At 50.7% G+C, this 20,849-nt stretch overlaps 1 protein-coding gene across 1 annotated transcript in view; it reads right to left on the bottom strand.

The window, feature by feature from the left end:
* Positions 1–20,849, bottom strand: part of LMCD1 (LIM and cysteine rich domains 1) — a 57,819-nt gene that overhangs the window by 15,992 nt on the left and 20,978 nt on the right. The window contains exons 2-3 of the mRNA XM_082662847.1: positions 12,926–13,014; positions 6,044–6,299 (exon numbers count right to left, since the gene is read on the bottom strand). Of these exons, the coding sequence (XP_082518973.1) occupies positions 6,044–6,299; positions 12,926–13,014 (345 nt within the window). The remainder of the gene's footprint in view (positions 1–6,043; positions 6,300–12,925; positions 13,015–20,849) is intronic.

Below are 20,849 nucleotides of genomic sequence, written 5' to 3'. Positions count from 1 at the left end.
AAAAAAAAAAAAGTCGATCTAGTTTAAAATCGCTTTTCTTGGCAAAGTATAATTAAATCACTATAGGCAGAAGGTATTTCATAGTTTATTAATTTAAAAATATGCAAAGGCACCTTCTAATAGTAGATCGACAAGGTCTCAGGTCAGTCCCATTTCCACACCAACAGGGCTGGCACAGATGCTAGACCACCTGAATATTCATATGTCCGTGGATGACTGTCCAATGGCCTTCTGTTGGCTGGCTTGCTTGCTTTTGTGAGATAAGCAGAAATCTTACACTTGGGTGGGTCCCAGGGACGGGGAGATTAGGGGAAGGTGAAGGTCGAGGCCACACAGCATGAGAAAGTGTGAAGGGCCAGTTGTTGGTCCTGGACTACTGTTCTCCACCACTGTGCCCGACCTAACCCTGACCCATACCTGCCTCGCCCACCAGACAGCCTCATTCCCACGCCCCCGTGGCTGCTGCCGTATTTACCCTCTTAGAATCTGCCTGCCCCATATCTCGTCTTTGAGGCTGGCCTCACCCTGGAGTTGTGTTAACCAACATGGAAAATGCGATTCATAATGGACAGTCCCAGCTGCGGCCTGTCTGTACGGAACAGGGTATGAGAACCTGGGGGAGGGGGTGCTACTCCAGAGCCTGGTTTGCTGAGTTTCATAATAAATGAATTCCGGGTAAGAGCCTTTTGAGAACAGGGAGAGGCAGGTGTGGGAATGCAGTTGAGGGGGGCTGTGAGCACCCCACCCTCGGCGGCTCAGCCCTGCATCCCGGGGGGCCCGGCTGAGACCTCCCGGCCCTGCGGGCTCACGCATACCCTCTTCGTCCCTGTTCCTCTGCACAGCCCCTCATACTCTCAGGGCACCTTCTAGACGCAGGAAATGGCCTGGGTGGTGCACGGAATCCTGGGGTGCCAGGAAATGTGGGTTTCTAGCTCCGGCCCTGCTGCTGCTCTCCGTGTAAGATCAAGAAAGCACCCAGCCTCTCTGGGCCTCCGTTTCCTCATCTGCAAAGTTCAGGGTAGAAAGCATGCTCGTTAGGGTCTGGGCCATTGTGAGGAGTCAGTGGCCACCTCACTTGATCTGCCTCACAAGTAAGAGGAGAGCAGTGTCACTCAGCCGAGTCCGCAGCCCCGAAAAGGGGCCAGAGTAGGCTGGCTGGCCAGAGTCCCAGGCCCTTCACCCAACACTCAGAAGAACCAGAAGCCCCGGGGGGGCCCCCCAGCTGACGACACGTCTGGCAGGGGCTGATCCCTGCTGTGTCTTGGGAAGCCCGTGGCTTTTCTCTTGATCAGCGTGAAACTGCAGGTGGCCTCCGACGAGAACAGGCCAGACGGGTAGATCTGAAGACCCTTGTCTCAAACTTTGCGGTGCATAGGACTCGCTTGGCGCCCTTGTGGGAGAGCTTCCCAGGCCCACTCTGTTTTAGGAGCCTGCAGGGGCCTGGAAGTGAGTGCTTGTATAGGTCCTCCTGGGGGAGTCTGAAGTAGGACATCCGAGGGCAGTGGGTGGGGGAAGGGATGGGACCAACAGAGGACGGGAAGCAGCAGCCCAACAGCCAGCAGGCTGGGGTGGGGCACAGGGCCCTGAGGAGATGGATGAGGGTACGGTAGGGCACAGGACCCTGGGGAGATGCAGCAGGGGCGGGGCAGGGGAAATACCCCCGCCAGCCCTTCCTATTTCTTGCCTGGGGCCTGCCCGGCTCCTAGAATCTCAGGAAGGATTTTGCAGCAGTGGAAACAAGAGCTTTGCTCATGCTGCCAGAATGGGCGTCCAGACCTGGCCAGTATCTCACTGACTCCGAGTGCTGAAGCAGCCCCAGTTGCACGGAGGATTCGGCTGATGGGAGAGCAGCCTCTTCTAGGAAGCCTGCTTTCTTCCCCCACTGGAGTGGTATGAGGAACGGTAGGGACAGCTAACACCTACGTGCTGCTCGCTGCGTTCCAGACCTTCTTCTAAGTGTCTGACCTATGTTAACCCATTTAATTCTCACAACACCCCTAGGAGAAAGGTACTAATATTATCCCTTGGGAAACTGAGGCACAGAGAAGTTACGTAACCTCCCGAAGGTCACACAGCTAGTATGCGGCAGAGACAGCTTTGAACTCAGCAGCTTGGGTCTCAACTTCTTCTATACTGACTGTCTACAAGTTGGATGATTTGCAAAGATAAAAGAAATGTCCCCCAGTCTCTGGGGGAGTTTCCTTTTGTCATCATTTCAGGGTGAGGGGGCTGTGGAAGCATTGCCTGGTGCCAGGAGGCTGTAGTCCCTGGATCTGTGTGTGGCTCTGGTCTTCTAGGGCCTGCACCCCTCCCTGCCCGACTTTGTAAGTCAGCCCTGCGGTCGAGGTTGCGCCTGCACTCACAGGGTCCTCAAAGCCCCAGCCGGGTACCAGCTCTCTGCCTTTGCTCTGGCAAGGCCCCAGCATCTGGCTACCACGGGCATGTGTTTCGTGATGGCTGGCCTTGCCTGGCTGGCCTGAGGCCCCTCCCACACTCCCGAGCCACACGCTGATGGCAGACATTGCTAATCAACCCTGATGAGGGTCTCAGAACCCACCTCAAGGCAGCCCTCAGGCAATCACTATCAGTTGGCATGGACTCGGGAAGGGGAAGACGGGGAGGGAGGCCAGGTCAGAGTGAGCTGCCGGTGGTGCTCAGAGCCTGCAAGAGAAGCTCTCAGGTGTTTCTCCACGAAGCCGACTACGGTCATGTTCCCAAAACCTTTAGCAAGATGCCTTTTCTAGGATCAGTTGGAAAGATTGGTTTAGGTTTTAAGTTTTTCGTGAGAAACTCTCTGAACCATTTGGTGCTCTGCTGTCTGGCACAGCCATACTGGGTGAAGAGGTTCCTGGAACCAGGCTTTTTCAGGACAGAAATCAAAAGAGCAGAGAGAAAAGTGGAGGAGAAGGATGCTCTTTTCCCAGGGTTGGGCAGTGGGACACACACAGACTCTGGAATCAGAAAACCCAGTCCTGATTCTGTGCTTTCTGATTCTTCTCCAGCTGTCAGACAAAGAGAGCAAATGGGCTTCACGTTACACGTTAATCCTGGTCAATCATGGCAGCCTGGAGTGCTGTGTTGAGTAGGATTCTGAGGCCCAAGGAGGGCTCAGTGGGAGACAGTGCGCTGACTGCCACGGGTAAGGGAGCAGAGGATGGGGTATGAGTGAATGCCAGCCCTGCATGCGCTCCTCAACAGTTTCTGTTTGCTCTCCTGTAAAATGGGGGCAGTAATGCACCCAGCGCACAGGGAGTGGTGAGGTGTTGATATCCTTCATATACAAATACTCCATGGATGCTGGTTCCCTTCATCTTCTCCATCTTGCCTCCCCACAAATTCCCGGCTAGCTTTCAAAGACCCATTCACCTCCCTGAGCCTCGGTTTCTTCTTCTGTAGCTGAGGGTAATAACAGTACAGCCCTAACAGTGTTGGAAAATCAGATGCGATTGTGCATGTGTGGCTCTTAGCGTAGTGCCTGGCTCATAGTAAGTACTCAGTACATACTAGCAATTAGGTTTCTTGTGACTTTAGTCTTTGAAGACTTTAGTCTTTGAAGCATTTCTCTGGCTTTTATTCTGGTTGGGAAGGGTGACAGAGAGCAAGATTCAGTTCCACTTCCAAAATGTAATCAGTCCTGATCACTTGGTAATTAAAAAAAAAGTCGGAAGGGTGAGTGGGAAGAAAGTCGTCCAATCTCAGAAATGTGATTTGCTCGGGCAGGCCAGACGCAGGGCAGACAGAGCGGCCTTTATCCCATGTGGTTTTATGAGCCGGCATTAATCACGGCCCGACGATGCCTTCCTCTGATTAGTCTGGGGCTGAAGCGTTTGGGGTTTTCACCAGTCAGTTCCTGACGCCCACAGCTGGCTCTTTTATGAGCTGCTTGCTTTAGTTTCCGCTCACATCTTGGAGACCCACTGATGGCTCACCCAGGCCCGGGTGCCGGAGGGCAGACCCGCGTTCGGAACCGCCCGGCACTGCCGCTATTCCGTGCCGCCCCCCGTGGCCCCCGACCTGCCCCTGCCTACCCACTGGAGCTGTCGAAGTCCAGCTCAGCATTCTGTGTTTCCTCACACCTAAACTAACCCTCACTTCACAGGGTGGCTGAGCTCATGCAGGCTGACCTGTTCTTTTAAAATACGCTTCTCAAAAAGCAAAGCTTTAAAAAAAAACCCAAGAAAACTTTGCCTCTCTTCGCTTTGTCTAGAAGGGATGTTTTTCCCCCTCTTAAGCTCCAGCTTAGCACTGTGCTGCTCGAACCGTCTATGGTGAAGGATCGAGATTTGTTTGGTGTTTTTTCCACGGATTGCAGGATGATTTGTGGGCTCAGTGCACGTGATGAGAACGTAGCTCAGGCCACATGAGATTTTCACGTGAGGCTGACCACGCGGGAGCTCTGATCAGCCATCACGCACTTGGATGTCAAGTGCCACAACATTTTCCCAACATTTATTCTCAATTTCTGTGCTTCCGATCGGGGGCCAGTCACAAGGATTTTGTGGAGCAGTGCCAGTCCCCAGACCACACGTGGAATGTCCTTGGCTGGGAGGCGACGTGGCACAAATACGCCTCAAGCCTGCTGCATGCCCTGTGCAGTGGAAGGCGAGGAGTGAGACGGTACACAGGACAGGCATGCGTGTGCTCTCGTGGGCCTGGCTTCACTCCAGTGTAGGGGAGAGGTGATGACGAAGCACAGACACGCATGAGACAATGGCAGCTCGAAATAAGAGCTTCTAAAGAAACCATGGAGAACTGGGAGAGAGAAGAAATGTAGCAGAGGGATGGGTGACATCTTCCACAGGTTGGGTAGTGAGGGACGGCCTGTCTGAGATAGGACTGGCAGAAGGAGCCAGCCATGCAGAGAACCGGGAAAGGATGTTTCAAGGAGAGGGAACAGCATGTGCAAAGTCCCTGAGGAGGGCAAGAGCCTAGGGAGCCCAGGCCTGCCGTAGAGTGGTACAGGGCAGGAAGGTGGAAGGTCATTGCCATGCAAGGTACTCAGTGAGGGGGCGTAGCAGGAGCTGTGGGGGGAGTCCGCAGGGACAGGGACACACGGGTCTCAAAAGGCTCTCCTTTTCTCCCGGGAGAGATGGAATTCAGCGTCAGGCTTGCATCTCTAACACTGTAGGGTTTTCTTAATCTCACTAACCTGTAGAAACCATCTGGGTCCTTGCTACTCCAGGTGTGCTCTGGGAGCCGGCAGCATCGGCATGACCTGGGAGCTTGGCGGGACTGCAGATTCTCAGAACGGCCCTGAGCCTACTCGATGTGTTTCTGCAAGCTCTCCAGATGGCTTTTACGCTTGTGGAAATTTGAGGGGTGCTGGTCCACTGCTCTGCTTCTTGAAGGGGGCCCACGTGGGGTATCACTTGGGGCTTCGTTTAAATACTCGTGACTGATAATTCTGATCCTGCAATCTGCAGCTTCCGATTTAATGGTCTGGGGTGAGGCCAGTGCATGGGGACTTTTCTTGGGTCCTTTTCGTGGGCAGCCACGGGGTGACCTTGTGCAAGTCACCTGCTCTCTCTGGGCCTTGTCCTTCTCTGGGTGCCTCTTCCCTAGGGTTGTGTAAAGCCAATTTACTTCTCTCTTTTAAGCCCAGGAGTTAGGGAGAAGAGAGAAGTGTTCCTGTGCTCTCCCCGAGACTTGCAAAGGGCACATCCCAGGCCACTTTGAGGGAAAATGAGGAACTTACGGATGAACACGAGCACTCTGAGAGTTCTGAACAATAAACCATCCTCTGTTCGGAAGTGGGGAACCTAAAGGGAACCATGAGCAACCCTGTACTAGAGCTGAAAGGGCCCCTTAGAATTCACGTGAACACCTCTACCCATTTCATGGATGAGGAAAACTGAGGCCCAGACAGTTTTCACTTCAAGATCACAGAGCGAGGCAGGAGCAGGTTCGAAACCAAAGCGATGTTCCTACCATTTTTGCAAACTTGCCCACTTCTTACCTCGCCTTGGACATCCAGGAACCTGTGGCACGGCTCCTATTTACAAGGGCAGGGAAACAACCACTTGGTTGCAGGAAGCTCTCTTACCAGTTTCTGGGTGACTCCAGGGGGAGCCCACTCATAGGTGATGGTGTCAAAGGTGGGATCTTTCCCGGTGGCAATGGGGTTGGTCATGATCATTCGGTTCCTCTTGTAAATCCGGATGCCGTCCCCGCCTTTCACTCGGGCCGTGAGGGTGGAATACTTGGAGTCCATCAGCAAGCGGCCAATTTTCCGATCGTCTTCCAGGTCCGAGCTCAGGCAGTGGTCCTCCTGACTGCATTTGCATGACTTGCACATTTTCCTGGGGGGTGGGATGGGGACAAGTGAGATCAACCTCCAGAAAAGAGAGGCAGAATCTCCCGCTGGCAGCGCCTACGCTTTGGAAAGCAAGCTCAAAGTTTAACTTTAGTAACTTGAAAAGGTTAGCAGCAGACAAATGGTAACCGGAGCCCAAAAGGCCTTTGATGTCAGAAACTCACGTCTTCCTATCTATCTGTGGGGAATGTGGGTATGACTTTCGTGGGTAAAAAGAGCAGCACGTTTTTCCTCTTGGTCACTGGGGTGGCAAAGGCTGGTTCATCACTGGAGATGTTCTACAGCAGGAGTCTTCGCAGCCTGTGGGCTAAACCAGGCCCACAACTTGCTTCTGTAAATAAAGTTTTATTGGAACACAGCTATGCCCATCATTTACATATTGTCTTTGGGCGGCAACAGCAGATAAGTAATTGCAGCAGAGATCACGTGGCCCACCGAGCCTAAAATATCTACTCTCTGGCCCTTTATTAAAAAAAAGCCCACTGATCCGTGCTCGAAAGCATTATTGAAATTGCCTCCCGAGACTCAGGGGCCTCAGAGCTTCAACAACTTGTAAGCTCTTTAGCACTCATCCTGAATTTAAAATACAGCTGGAAATTTTCTTCAGGAAACTGGTGGACAGGACCTGGGGGGAAGGGAATGAGTTTAGGAAACCCCTCGGGCTGGAGAGATGGATGTCCCTTGCCAAGGCTTTGTCCTGGGGCTGGGAAAAGAAAAAGCATCCTGGGGAAGCTTCACAGTGACTTGAGGCCTGACACTTCCCTCCGACAATTAAAAACAGAAGCAGTTGGCTGCTTTGTGTCCTGCTGTTAAGGTTTAGATACCCAGGGGGTTCCCAGTGTGAGAGGAGAACCGCTCCCCTCCCTTCCTGGCCGTGTCCCCTCAGGCGTGCTGTGTCTCAGATGCTGGAACACACGCGATTTAGAGCTTGTCAGGTCAAGTGAGCTACATCAAGACCTACCGCGGGATGGGGCAGGCCTAAGCCAGAGACGTGTCAGGGCAGTTGCATGGGTGCTTCACAGCCAGGCCTGCCTGGAGGAACCCTTCTTTTCTCTTCTAAACTCAGGAGACTGACGCATTTAATCAGTTAGCACAAATTTTGACTGTGGGGCTACCAGACGCATGCCTTGATGGTCTACATCAGTGGTTCCCAGCCAAGGTCAGATCTGTCCCCAGGGGGCATTTGACAATGTCTGGAGACACTTTTTTTTTTTTTTTTGCGGTACGCGGGCCTCTCACTGCTGTGGCCTCACCCCTTGCAGAGCACAGGCTCCAGACGCTCAGGCTCAGCGGCCATGGCTCACGGGCCCAGCCGCTCTGCGGCATGTGGGATCTTCCCGGGCCGGGGCACGAACCCGCGTCCCCCGCACCGGCAGGAGGACTCTCAACCACTGCGCCACCAGGGAAGCCCGAGACACTTTTTTTAAAAAAACTTTTTATTGGAGCATAGTTGATTTACAATGTTGTGTTAGTTTCTTTTTTTTTTTTTTAGATTCTTTTCCCATATAGGCCATTACAGAGTATTGAGTAGAGTTCCCTGTGCTATACAGCAGGTTCTTATTAGTGATCTATTTTATATATAGTAGTGTGTATATGTCAATCCCAGCCGCCCGATTTATCCCTCCACCCCCCATACCCTGGTAACCATAAGATTGTTTTCTACATCCATGACTCTACTTCTGTTTTGTAAGTAAGTTCATTTGTACCCTTTTTTTAGATTCCACATATAAGCAATATCATATAATATTTGTCTTTCTGGGTCTGACTTACTTCACTCAGTGTGACAATCTCGAGGTCCATCCATGTTGCTGCAAATGGCATTATTTTGTTCTTTTTTAAGGCTGAGCGTGGAGACACTTTCGATAGTCCCAATGGGGTGCTATGACGTCTATAGTGTAGGGGCCAGGATGCTGGTAAACATCCTGCGATGCACAGGACAGCTCCCTCCACAGCAAAGAATTATCTGGTCCCAAATGTCAGTAGTGCTGAGGTTGAGAAATCCTAGTCTAATGTGAAAAGAAGGAGGCCCTATCACAACCTTCAAGGAGACTGCAGTTGGGGTGGGAGAGGCAGAGAAAATCAGCTGGAAACCATAACATAAGGTAGAATCAGGTTGGGCCACGTGGGAGTCGCAGATGCTCTGGGTGGGGGGCGGGCGGTTCTGCTGTCTTGACCAGTTCACGTGGGAGTCGCAGATGCTCTGGGTGGGGGGGCGGTTCTGCTGCCTGGACCCGTTCCCCCAGGAGGTCAGGATGTGGCCCAGGGAAAGGGCTCAGCGGTGATGGAGGTCAGCACGCTACAGAAGGTTAAACACATTTCTTCAGTGCAAGGCTGCTTCTTGTTTTTAACGCACGGGTGTGCAGTGTGACGTTAAGGGGAAGAGAAGGCAGCATTTCCAGCGTTATTTGAGGAGAAGCTTCCAGTTCAAGTTCACATTCAGTGGGCTGCCATTTGAGACATGTTAAAATCGCAGATCTCAATGATAATTCCAGAGAAATTATCTCTCAAGATGAATAGGACCCTAAAGACGGTACAGGGCAAATGCAAGAAGGCTTTTCTTTTCGTGCTCATGAGAACGGGTGGCTTGTTTTATGGAACTGGGGCATTTTACTCATGACCCAATAATATTCTTTATGAGCCAGTCATGGAGGAAACTGACTCTTTAAGAAGACAGGTGAGGGCACTTTTGGTTTATGGGGGTGGGTGAGGGAGGCAGCAGCAGAGCAGGAAGCGGAGAGAGGAAGACGAGGAAGGAAGTGAAGGAAAGCCCAGTGTCCCACCGGGTCCTCTGACGTCCCCAAACCTTCCATACGTGGAAGTTGGGGAGGAAGCTGCCCTTTGCTCTGTTGGTTCATGTAGACGCTCAGGATGCTGTGCGAGGCGTTGGGAACGCAGAACGCTTTGAAATGCAAAATGCTGACAAATAGATGTTCTTTGAGATTGTGTCCACATTATTTTTCCTTTCTTCATGCTCTTCATGTCACCAGACACGTTTCTGAGACTTTACCGATGAGGCGGACACCCCCTTGGTCCCACCCCGCTCTTTCCAGGCACCCAGATTGCAGGGGACACAGACACATCTGGAAAGATCCTCAATGGTGTCACAACGGCCATTTCTGCAACCTGTCATAGGCAACCTGGAATTATGGAAATGGCATGGCCTTGGGCTCTAATCCCAGCCTGAACACTAGCCCACCACAGACCCCTGGCAGGTTTCTTATCTGTAAAATGAGAGGGTTGGTCTATATCAGGGGCTGGCAAACTACAGCCCACTGGCAGAATCCAGTCCATCACCTCTTTTTATATGGCCTATGAACTCTTTTGGGACACATGAAAATGATGAGAAATTTGAATTTCAGTGTCCCTAAATAAAGATTTATTACAACACAGTCACATTCATTCATTTACCTACTGTCTATGGATGATTTCCTGCGACAAGGGCCAAGCTGAATAGGTGTGACAGAGGCCATGTGGCTTGTGAAGCCGAAAACGATTACTATCTGGCTCTTTATTTATTTTTATTTTTTGCGGTACGCGGGCCTCTCACTGCTGTGGCCTCTCCCGTTGCGCAGCACAGCCTCCGGACGCGCAGGTTCAGCGGCCATGGCTCACGGGCCCAGCCGCTCCGCGGCACGTGGGATCTTCCCGGACCGGGGCACGAACCCGTGTCCCCTGCATCGGCAGGCAGACTCTCAACCACTGCGCCACCAGGGAAGCCCTATCTGGCTCTTTAAAGAAAGTTTGCTGACCCCTGATCTAGTTGATGAATTTTCAAGCTTTGCTGCACACCCAGATCACCTGGGGAGCTGTGTTAACTTGGGGATGCCCCGCTCGGCCCCCGCCAGTTAGATACACGCGTCTGGAGTGCGATCTGGGCCCGGGCACTCGCGACCCTGTTCCAGAGGGGATTCTCACGCACCCCAAAGCGCGAGAGGCATGAGTATGTCCCTTTCAGGAACTTAGGCACCTCAGGCGCACTTTCTATAGGTTGTCACTCCAAGAGCACAGGAAGCCCAGCTATTGTATTACTGCGCCGCCATCTATGAAGATCCTGACCCGGTGAGAGGAGCAGAATTAACATCAAAGGGGTGCCGCGATGAGGAGATTGGGGGAATCTATCCAGAGAGACCCCCAAAGGGTGTAAAAATTTTGTAATTTGCAGAGCCAGTGGTCTCCCTTCCATTTTTCATAGTATGTCCCCTGCTTCCCTCAGATCAGGGTTTTTCCCTCTGCTCACTGAAACTGGTGTGCCTTTAAAACATAAAGCTATTAGAATGATGACGGTGATGATGATGGTAAGTCTCTGCATGCGAGGAAGAAGCCGTGCCCTGGGCTGTCTCTGAAAAGCTTGGCCTTCCGGAGGCCCGCTTCCCTCCGCCGTGTGTGGTAGCTCAGCATCCTGTGAGGTTGGCCCTTGCGGGCAGGGACTCCGGCATGGCCATTTGGAAAGCGGGTTGCTGAAGGCTGCTGGGGGGACCTCCCCTTCCATCTCCACGATACGTTTGTTCTGAAAGTCTGCTTTTGCCTTCACTCTGTACCCTCCTCTCTAAGTAATTCTTATTCTGTGCTGCAAATATGAAGACCATTCTAATTCTACCAACCATGTGAATCCGTAAGTGGATTCCAGACAGTTTGCCTGAAGCTATGGAATCGTAAAGCTGGAAGGGGATCCTAGGGCCCACCAGCTCCAAGCTTCCCATTTTTCAGATGGGAAATCTGAGGCTTAGAGAAGGGAAGTGTCTTATTCAAGCAGAGTCAGCACATGAATTCTGTCCTGTGATTATTAGTTAGGAAACTTTCCCATGAAGCCAGACTGGCTGCCACTCTGACCCTTTAAATATCTTTCAAACTATTGAGAACATGAGAACTGAAGCATAAAAACGGTTTGACACGGTTTCCCTGCTAAGGCTCTGCGACCTCACTGCTCCACGAAGCCTGAAATTTAGGTCCCTATTAAGGTTGTTCCAAGGTGACACTGGATGGGCAGGACCTAAAAGCTGCAGTCTGTGTTTCTCAAGGACGAGTTCGCTTGACGTTCAAAGAACTTGTAGGATGATGAGGAAGTGGGATGAAAACAATGCTGAGAGGCTTCTGCTCCTAGCCGAGAGGAACAGTGTCCAGAACTGCCCTCCTGCCATAAACAGCTAGGAAACCAGACAAAATATATCAAACACCCATTTTCAGATGCCAGATAGCAGCGCGGGACTGTGGTCCTTGAGAGAATGGAAACATTACTGCACTGACGCCACGTGTGCATTTAGGGAACGTTATCCCTCGGCTCCAAGAACTCTTGAGGGAGGCATCCTTGCTTGTCTTCAGAGAGCTGATGAGGGGCCAGCCTTGTTCTCTGACACCCTGGTGGCAGATTCAGGACCAACGGGGTGAAATGATAGGGAGGCAGCCTCTTTTCAAGGCCAGAAAGAGCTCAAGTGGCCAAAATAGATGCGTGGGGAGCTCTTCGTCCTGGAAGGACATCCTAGCTGTGGGAGGAATTTGTGCAGGGGACGGATGTTGGGATTGGATGACCTTGACGGTCCCTGGCGTCCAGAAGACCATATGAGCTCCTCCGAAGTGGGGACTGCCTGGGCATAACGTCAAGGAACAATCTTGTGCTTGGACCGCAGTACTGCATGCAGAATGGTTGACAGTGTGGGATGGGGCTTCATACAGACCTGAGTCCAAATTCTGCCCCCATTACCCACCCTCAGTTTCCTCATCTGTAAAGTGGACATACTAGTACCTCCTGCTTAGGGTTATTTTAGCATTTAAGTAGAAAAGACTTAGCTCAGCTCAATAAGTATTTTTGGTAACTGCTATCTCACAGCGGAAATCAACTTCTCTGAGACAAACATCTCCCCAATTTTGTTCTTCCACTGAGTGCCCAAGGCAACCCTCTGGCAGTGGAGACAAAAGCTCCTTTTTAGCTCTCGTGCCCTACAGGGCTTAGCCTCTCTCCCAGGGCTGCAGGGACGGTCCCGCAGGCTGTGCCCTGCACACCTCCAGGGCATACGGTCCACACAGATGCTGATGTGAATAGTGCCCGGGGACTGTGCAGAGCGGCAGCCCTACCTCTTGTTTTCAGAGTCCTCAATGAAAAAAAAAAGAACAGCGCCGTGAGTCCAAGTCCAGCTGGATCTCACAGCCCTCCTGCCTTGGATGTGAATACCAGGTCCTGGTTTTTACGTACTGTGGACACAGTGATTTTTATTTCTGTCCCAGGGGCACTCTTTGGTCAGAACCCCAGGGGGATGATGGTGCAGGAGGGGGAGATGAAGCCCATACCCCAAACCCCAGGACAGACAGGTCTACCCAGCGTGGACCAGGCACCAGCTAACGACTGTCCACCGCTTCCCAGAGCATCCTCACCGGGCTGAGCTTGGCAGCCTCCACCTGGAAATGGTTTATGAAGCCCTGAACTCCTCCTTCATCTTGGCCCCTCAAGGGCTTTTCTGTCATTTCTGAATTAAGCCAAGCAAGAAGGCATTCACCCCGGAGCCAGTCCACCAGCAACACATGCATCCTAAGCAGTCCCATCAGAGAATGACCAGGGTTCCCAGAAAGGACAGCCAAGAAATGAAGGCAGGCAGAGCCTCTCCTGACAAGATCCGTTACCTCCATGAATGTGGCTCGAAGCCCGAACACGTCCCCTTGCATCTCAGACAAGGCACACCTCTTGCTGACTGCTGCTGGCCCAGGGACATCTGGAAAAGGAGACAGAAAAGAGGGTGTTTTCCTTCCAAACGTCTTGGACCAGGGATGCTTGACCTCTAAAGACTTGGCATGCCAGCAAAGCGATTGTGTGGGGTTCAAAGGTCTCGAGATGAATAAGCCATCACTTTACTGTTTACCAGGAATGGAGGAGACCAGTCGGGAAAGTGGCCATGGGTTAGGCAAGTGTGGAAGGGTGGAACTTTCCCAGCAGAAATGCCCTGGGGCTCATCGCGCCTTCCCCAACCCTCACCCGCTCCCCTGATCCACTCGTCACTGGAATGGAATCTTCCAGTGAGTGCCTCCTGTCTCTCATTTATTGATAGGGTGTGATTATACCAAAGCTACAGGCACAAACAAAGGTTCATGCTGCCAGATGTTTACAGCTCAAAGCATAGCTTAAATATTTTGCTAAATCACGGAAAATCAGGAGCATTTGAAACCCGGTCGTCTTTTGGGAGAGCGCAACGCACGAGACAGGTTTTATTGTTCATTACCAGCCCCAGGTAACCAAAGTGCACGGCTGCTGCTTGCTGATGTATTTAGACCCGGCTGGCTCTCAGATGGGGTCTTCGAACCAGCAGCATCACCAGAAGCCTGCAGGAAACGCCCCACCCAGGAGGGTCTCAGCCCTTTCGAATTCGAACCTGCACTTTAACACAATTCCCAGGAGATTCATAGGACATGAAACTTGGAGAAGCGGTGGGAATTAGTATATGGTCTGCCAGCTGAGAAACTGACCTGACTCTCCACTGTGGGGTGGGTGCTGACTTGGGATGGGAACCACATGTACTAGGATTTTATCAGAAGCAGTGTTCCATCAACTTGTGGGATAAAGGGATAAGCTTCTCATTCAACAAACTATTGATTCATTTAACCATTTATTTAGCATCTGCTATGTGCCAGGCACAGGGATACATGGTAAGACTCGCGGTGCCCTAGAGGAATACACAATCTAGGGGGAGATGGAGAAACACATACTTATCCCCTTTCCTGGGAAGGGATTAGTTTGAGGCAAGGATGGCTGCCTGTTGTGTAGTAGAAAGACATGGACTTCGTAGCCTGAGAGACCTGGATTCCACACCCAGCTTCGTGACTTAACAGCCGTGTGGCCTTGGACAAACTGGGCCTCAGTTTCTTTACCTGTCAAATGGGTACAGAGCTAACGCATGCAATGTGCCCAGCCACCTTAGCCACTACAAATGGTAGCTGCTATTATCTTGCACACAGACCTTAGGAGCGCAGAGGAAGGTGTTAACCCGAATGGGAATTCCAGAGAGGCTTCTCAGAGGCGGTGACTCGGGATTGGGGCTGTGCATGGTGAGCGGGCAGAAAAGGAGGAGAAGGAGGTCCTAGCAGAAGGAGGAGGTATGCAAGGGCAGAAGGGTACAAAAGGGCTGGGTGGGTAGGGTGTCACGATCTGAGCATGCTCTGTGGGGCATGACACCTCTACTCTCTCTGCTTGTAAGTGGGGAGAAGACAAGGCGTGAGGCCGTCCTCATTGCTAGTGTCAGAACTCAAAGAAGGACGTAGGAAGCAACAGTTATCCTTCACAGTATTTCTCTTCTCCCGCCCAAGTCTTCCCGCGATAATACCCAGCTCCACGCCTCCTGCGTGGTGACTGCTGTTGATACCACGTCCTCAGGCACTTCACTGTTCTGTCTAATACACCTTCACAGCCTTGGGAGTAAGAGCCATGTGGCACGTATTTGAAGGGATGCATGTTTATATTTGTGCCTATTCCGTGCTAGAGTCATGTTAAAATGGAAAACCAAGACGATGCTCACCACCGTCTCGTTGTCTGAGCTGGGGAACTTTCATTCGTGGGTGCAACTTTGCTCCCTAAAGCTGTTGGCGTAGAAAACCTTGCCTGTTGTTCCTGACGCGTTGGATTCTACTAGCTGAAATACAACGATCCCATAACACTTCATGTTTAAATGATTTGAAGTTTTGCGGGGAGGTGTATGATGTATGAATCAGGCTTCATCACTGGATGGTTTTAGGTTTACCCGGAGGCAGCAAAGCCCGAAACAGAAGAGCTACGCGGGAGAATTTCCTAAGTGGCAAATCACCCCGCCCACTGGAGCACTGTTCTAACGACTGTCGGATTTAACAGCCAGCCTACAAGGGGATTAGTCCTGATGCTTGGCCGGGAGAGCTGAACTGCTGGCTCAGGGTTTGGTTTAGATGCAAGGCGGCCCAGTACAGCCGAGCTCGGGCCTGTGGGTCGGGGGGCTGGCTCTATGGTGTCAACGCTGACATTTATTAGCTGTGCAGCTAGAGGCGAGTCGTTTCCCTGCCCAGCCCAAGGTGGTCCTCTGGGAAATGAGAAAACTGGCCTGGATCGGGGTGGCCCATATCCTGTTGCGTGGAATCCTCGTTCTGTGGGCTCTTACAAAGTGGCTTATGGCGGAGATGGGAAGGATTATATGATCAAATAAAAATGGTGAACGCTGGATGGACCGGGGCGTCCAGCGCCGTTCAAGAGCTAGCTTACGACAGAGGCAAGAGAGATAGGAGAAGGCAGCTGTTTCAAGTCAAGAGGTCCGGGCTTCGGGGTCAGAGGTGTGCATTTTCGTCCCAGTTCTGTCCCTTTCTTCTGTTGGACTTGGGCCAGTGAGTGATTCGTGGAGTCTGTTTCTTCATCTGTGTCATGGGGCCAGTAACAACCACCCTGCCCCCTGGAGTCGCTGAGAGGGTTCAATGGGCTGCCGCACGGAAAGGGCTTAGCATGCACTTATTATGCACTGAGTGTTTGCTGTTGTCAGTCTACCTCCTATAAACATACTCTGAATCAGATGTTCTCAAAAAAATTTTTTTTCCCAGCTTCAGAGTTCTAGGCGACTTCAGAGGAAATACTTTCCTAACCGCACACCCCATATACTTTCTTACTGTCTACTTTGTTTCATGATTATAAATGTTGCCTCTCTCACTGGATGCAGGAAGCAGGGTCGGGCTGAGTCTCTATCCTGCTAGTGGGACAGTTTCCATGACAGCAGAAGTCCGTGGGTGAGAAAACTAAATGGCCTTGCGAGGAAGAAACGGAAGAAACCGATTTGGGCCCTCAGGCCACACTTGCTGCCGGTCTCCTGGCTGACAGTTTAACACAATAAACACACATCTGTCCCCTACGTGCCATTCACCAAGGAGGCAGACAGACCCAGCTCTTCCTGACACAGAAAATGACCATCCTGTTTATCGACGAAGGGAAGACGTCAACCAGAACAGGTGTTTCCAATGAGATATTCCGGTTTGTAAACAGTGGGTCTCTCTGATGTGGATGCCGTCTCAGATGAACGATGGCAAAGTGGCTCACAGCAGCTGAGAAGACAAGCGCTCCTTTTTCCCGAGGGGAGGATAAAGTGTTTGGACAACTTTCTTTGGCTCGGGGTAGTAGGATGTGTGGTTCCTCTAATGCTGTGGAACTGAATGGTGTCGGGGACTTAAAAGGACGTGGATGAGACCAGAAGCCCCTGGGATACAAAGGGTGGGGAGTGGCAGGGTCTCCTCCCTCCTCGAGCATTTACCTTCAGTGAACCCCAAGGGAAGTCTGAAAGGGGAACAGTGCCACCGAGAGCAATGGGGGGCTGAAACGAAGGGGAGCAGAGAAGGGCAAGGGTGAGATGGAGTTTCAGGACGAGCATGAGACTTGGAATTAGAAAACGGGATTCTCCTCCAAGCCCAGCTTCTCTCTCTCCTCGTGTAACTCAGTTTTCTCCTCTGGAAATGAGTTTTCTCTGCCCTTTTTGCCTCAACAGGGCTGTTGTAAGCATCATGTAAGAGAAAGGTTGTTTGTAAAGTGAGGTAAGTATTTACCATTGTTTTAAAAAAAAAAAAAGTCCAAAACTCGGATGGAAGGCAGAAAGGTGGGTGGCACGCCCTTCAATGTCATATGGTGGCAATATGACATTTTCTCCACCCCACCCCATCCCTGCAGGGATTATCTAGAGAAATTTACTTCTTGCTATCCTTAGACTCGGTGAAGTTCCACGTTAACATGTAGATTTTTGTCCAGTGGAGATACCAATACGAACAGTTTCTGTCCTTTTGAAAAAGACGACCCCAAGGGTTACGGTTGATGGTCCTGTGGGACATTAACTAGTTATATACCTAACCTATCAATCTTGTCCTAACATTAGATTGCCTAGGAACCCCTAACTCTTCAAATGCTGTTTGAACTGCTCTAAATAGCTTACTGGTTCCTTCCTTATACAATGAGTTGAATATAATCTTTGCCAAGTTTCATTTTATAGTTGCACAAGAATCATGCTTTTACCTCTTGAAAACTGTATCTTAACACCATCACATGCCCTCCTGACTACCCATGGGTTTGCTTTTTGAGCTGGGGCGTTCTGAACTGACACTAAATTCTCTTCCAAGCCAAGTATTCTGACTTGTCTTTTACAGGTAAACTCTATAAGCATACCTGTGTTACTGGTCAATGTGCTTTGTTACTTAAAAACGTCCCTTTTCCCCCGGGGTCCCAGGAGAGAAGGTGTAGAGACCTCTTCCTTAACAGTGATGGCACCCCTGTGAGGTATAGTCATTATTCCCAGTCAGCAGGTGACGTAGGCCCGTGAGTCTGAGGGAGGAGAAGCACCTTGCCTCTTCAGAATGGCCTGGACTGGAGCCCCTCTGGGGAAGGGCGGGCTCCTTAGTCTGTCCTTATTTGTATTATAACTTTAAGCAAAACTGTTTTGTCTTTCCTAAGGGTCATGATTGTAGCTAACATTGATTGAGTACATCTTATGTGCGGGGCGTACACCAAGCATTTTCATAATATTTAATTTAAGCTTCTTGATGAACCCACCAGAGAGGCACTCTTAGTAACCTCATTTTCAGGCGAGGAAACAGGCCCAGCGAGGTTATGCCTCCGCTTCGAGATCCAATAGCCAGTAAGTGATGGAGCCAGGAAGTGAAACCATGCAGGTGTTACTTCCTTGCTATGCTCTCATCTCCTGTGCTGTGGCACCTTCCACCACAGGTACAGCACTTCAGAGTTTACAGAGTGTATTCACATCCCTTATCTCACTTGGTTTTCACAACAACCCTAGGATGTCAGTATCTTGCATTTGCCTCAGGAGGAAAACAAGCTCACAGAACTGATAGGGTACAATGCTCAGGCCATGATTCACACTCATGCCTTTGGAATCTAGGTCCTGTGACTTATTACCACGCTGGGCGTCTCCAGACCCCAGACAGCCTCCCACGAGCCTAGCCTTGACTCGGGCCTCGGGCCACTTGGGTCCAAGGGGATGGGCAGTGCTTCTGGAGGGATGGGAGGTCCTGGAAGGGTTAGGGGCAAGGGCAGTAGGACAAGGTCATGCTCACCTTGGTTCCAGGATTTCTACCAATTAACCCTGTTCTGCTAAATAAAGTGCAGATGTTCAAGGCAACAGACAGGCTTCAGTGGGAGAGGTGGCAGCCAGAGGAGAAGGAGAATCAGAACCACGGGCAGTGCCTATGGGAGAGAAAGCCAGGCCCTGGCTTCACCTAGTTTATCTGCCCTGCACTGGAGGCCTGAAATGACTGCTGGTCACGAATGCATAGGACCAGGCCAGGGAGCTGGCACTCACTGAAACTCTGAAGTTTACATTTTAATTTAACCCATGCACTATAGGCAATGTTAAGAAACCTTTTCTAGATATTTTGGGGCCCGTACACTGACTTCTGTAATAACTCACATAGATATACAATTACAAATGCAATCCACGCCAGGAAGGAGAAGGATCTGACCTAGTCTGTGTGTGTGTGTGTGTGTGTGTGTGTGTGAAGCAGCGCTTCGCAAGTGAATCAGACACTCTGATTAGCATACAGATCACCTGGCATCTGGCTAGTGTGCAGATTCTAGTCTAGCAAGTCCGGGGGGAGCCTGATATTCCGTAGTACTCCTGACCTCCCAGAAGAAGCCAATGCTGCTGGTCTGGGGACCACACTTTGAGTAGCCAGAGACTCCATCAGTGGTTCCCAGACTCGTCTGCCCATTAGAATCACCTGGGGATCTTTTCGCACTTCCCAAGCCTAGGCTGAATCCCAGAGCAGTTTAGCTGCAATCTCTGGGGATGGACCACGGGCTGTAGGCGTTTTTGGAAGTTCCCCAGGGGATTTTAAAGTGAAGACAAGTTTGGGAACATCCAGGCCTCACCACTGGGCCCTCAGCTGTCCAGCGTGGACTTGAAGGCTCTCAGATCCTTAGCTTAATGTCTCCCCCTCCCAGACTCCACTCGCAGACCACCACCCCCTCCAATGTGAGTTTTTACAGGCCGCCTGAATTTTATTGTTGTCCTTTCATTTTGGTCCCATCTGCCCTGGCACAGGCCTGCCTCCCAGGCTTCCTTGCCAAATGCAGTAACTTTCTTAACAGCCACGCAGAAAGGAAACCACACCCTTCCTCTTCCTTTAAATTTCACTGGCTGCCTGAAGCCCCTCGGGGGCTCTCACGGATCCTGAGACCCTCTACCAGGCTTGAGGTCAGGGGTGGTCCTCCCCCTGCCCACCCGGGGCCAAAGCAGGGGCTGAGGGGTCGTGCCAGATGGAGGAGCGCAACCTGGCCATGGCTTCAGGTCTTGGCCAAGAGAACCCTGTTTCCCCAAATAAGAGAGGAGAGACTGGGATGTGTAGCCCAGACCCTGGCGGGTTCTGTCTTTTATTCCCTCCGCCTTAAGAGGACTGGCTCAGAACATGGTAGCCACAGACAAGAGTGTGCACAACCGAATGCTGGCAGTCTCTCCCCTTTTCCAAATTTCCATCCTGCGCCGTCTGACCCACGCTCTCTAGGATGACGTGTAAGTCACCACGGAGACAGGTTTGGATAAAGTGCCCCCTAAAACCACAGTGAGTCCCAGAAGCAGAAGCAACATCCTCGTCTACATTAGAGGTCATATCTGGGGGCAGAGTGTGTGTGTGTGTGTGTGTGTGTGTGTGTGTGTGTCCAAATCTACTGTTTCTCCCCATGTTTGCTGCTTGGGAACTTCTCTTCCTCTGTCTGGACAAGCACGGATGTGAAGAAATCTCTCCAATTAGGAAAAGAGACTCTCTTTTCCTAAGTTGTGCAATGAGGATAAAAATGCATAGACTAAACAAATTCAGATGAGCCCTACTGATCTAGTGCTTAGAATTCTGTGCATGGAAAACTTTTTCTTTTTTCTTTCTGGTTTTAAAGACCAATCCTGTTTAAAGTGACAGAAAAGGAAAACATTGGGTGGGTGACGAACTAATTGCAGAAGTGGCTGAGTTGCTAGTATTTTAGGGTAAAGACTCAATTATTTTTCCTATTACATGTGTGTGTTGAAATTTATCCCATGGACTGGCTGTGGTTGGAAGAGTTAGTCTGATGGATTTAGCTCAGGGTGTTAGGAGTGTCTGGTGTCCCAAAGAAAGTTGTTAACAAATGCCCAACAAGAGTACTTTTCACTTTTCACTCCTGTGAGAAATGGTGTTTCATCTGGGTTTTGTTTTGTCCATCAAGATACTTTGTACAGGTTCAGCTCTAGGAGAATTTGGGTTTGGGGTAAGATATACCATGTTCTCCTTTGCTGTCCTTTTTTTTTTTTTTTAAGTTGAATATAGTTCCCTGTGCTATACAGTAGGACCTTGTTGTTTATCTACTTTATATACAGTAGTTTGTACCTGCTAATCCCAAACTCCTAATTTATCCCCCCCACCCCCTTCCCCTTTGGTAATCCCAAGTTTGTTTTCTATATCTGTGACTCTATTTCTGTTTTGTAAATAAGTTCATTTGCATCATTCTTTTTTAGATTCTACACGTAAGTGATATCATATGATTTGTCTTTCTCTTTTGGACTTGCTTCATTTCATATGATAATCT

Source organism: Grampus griseus (assembly GCF_964374135.1).
Source record: "Grampus griseus genome assembly, chromosome: 10".
Classification (NCBI taxonomy): domain Eukaryota; kingdom Metazoa; phylum Chordata; class Mammalia; order Artiodactyla; family Delphinidae; genus Grampus; species Grampus griseus.
Note: the sequence above shows the minus strand (reverse complement) of the source record. Positions and strands in the feature narration are given on the sequence as shown.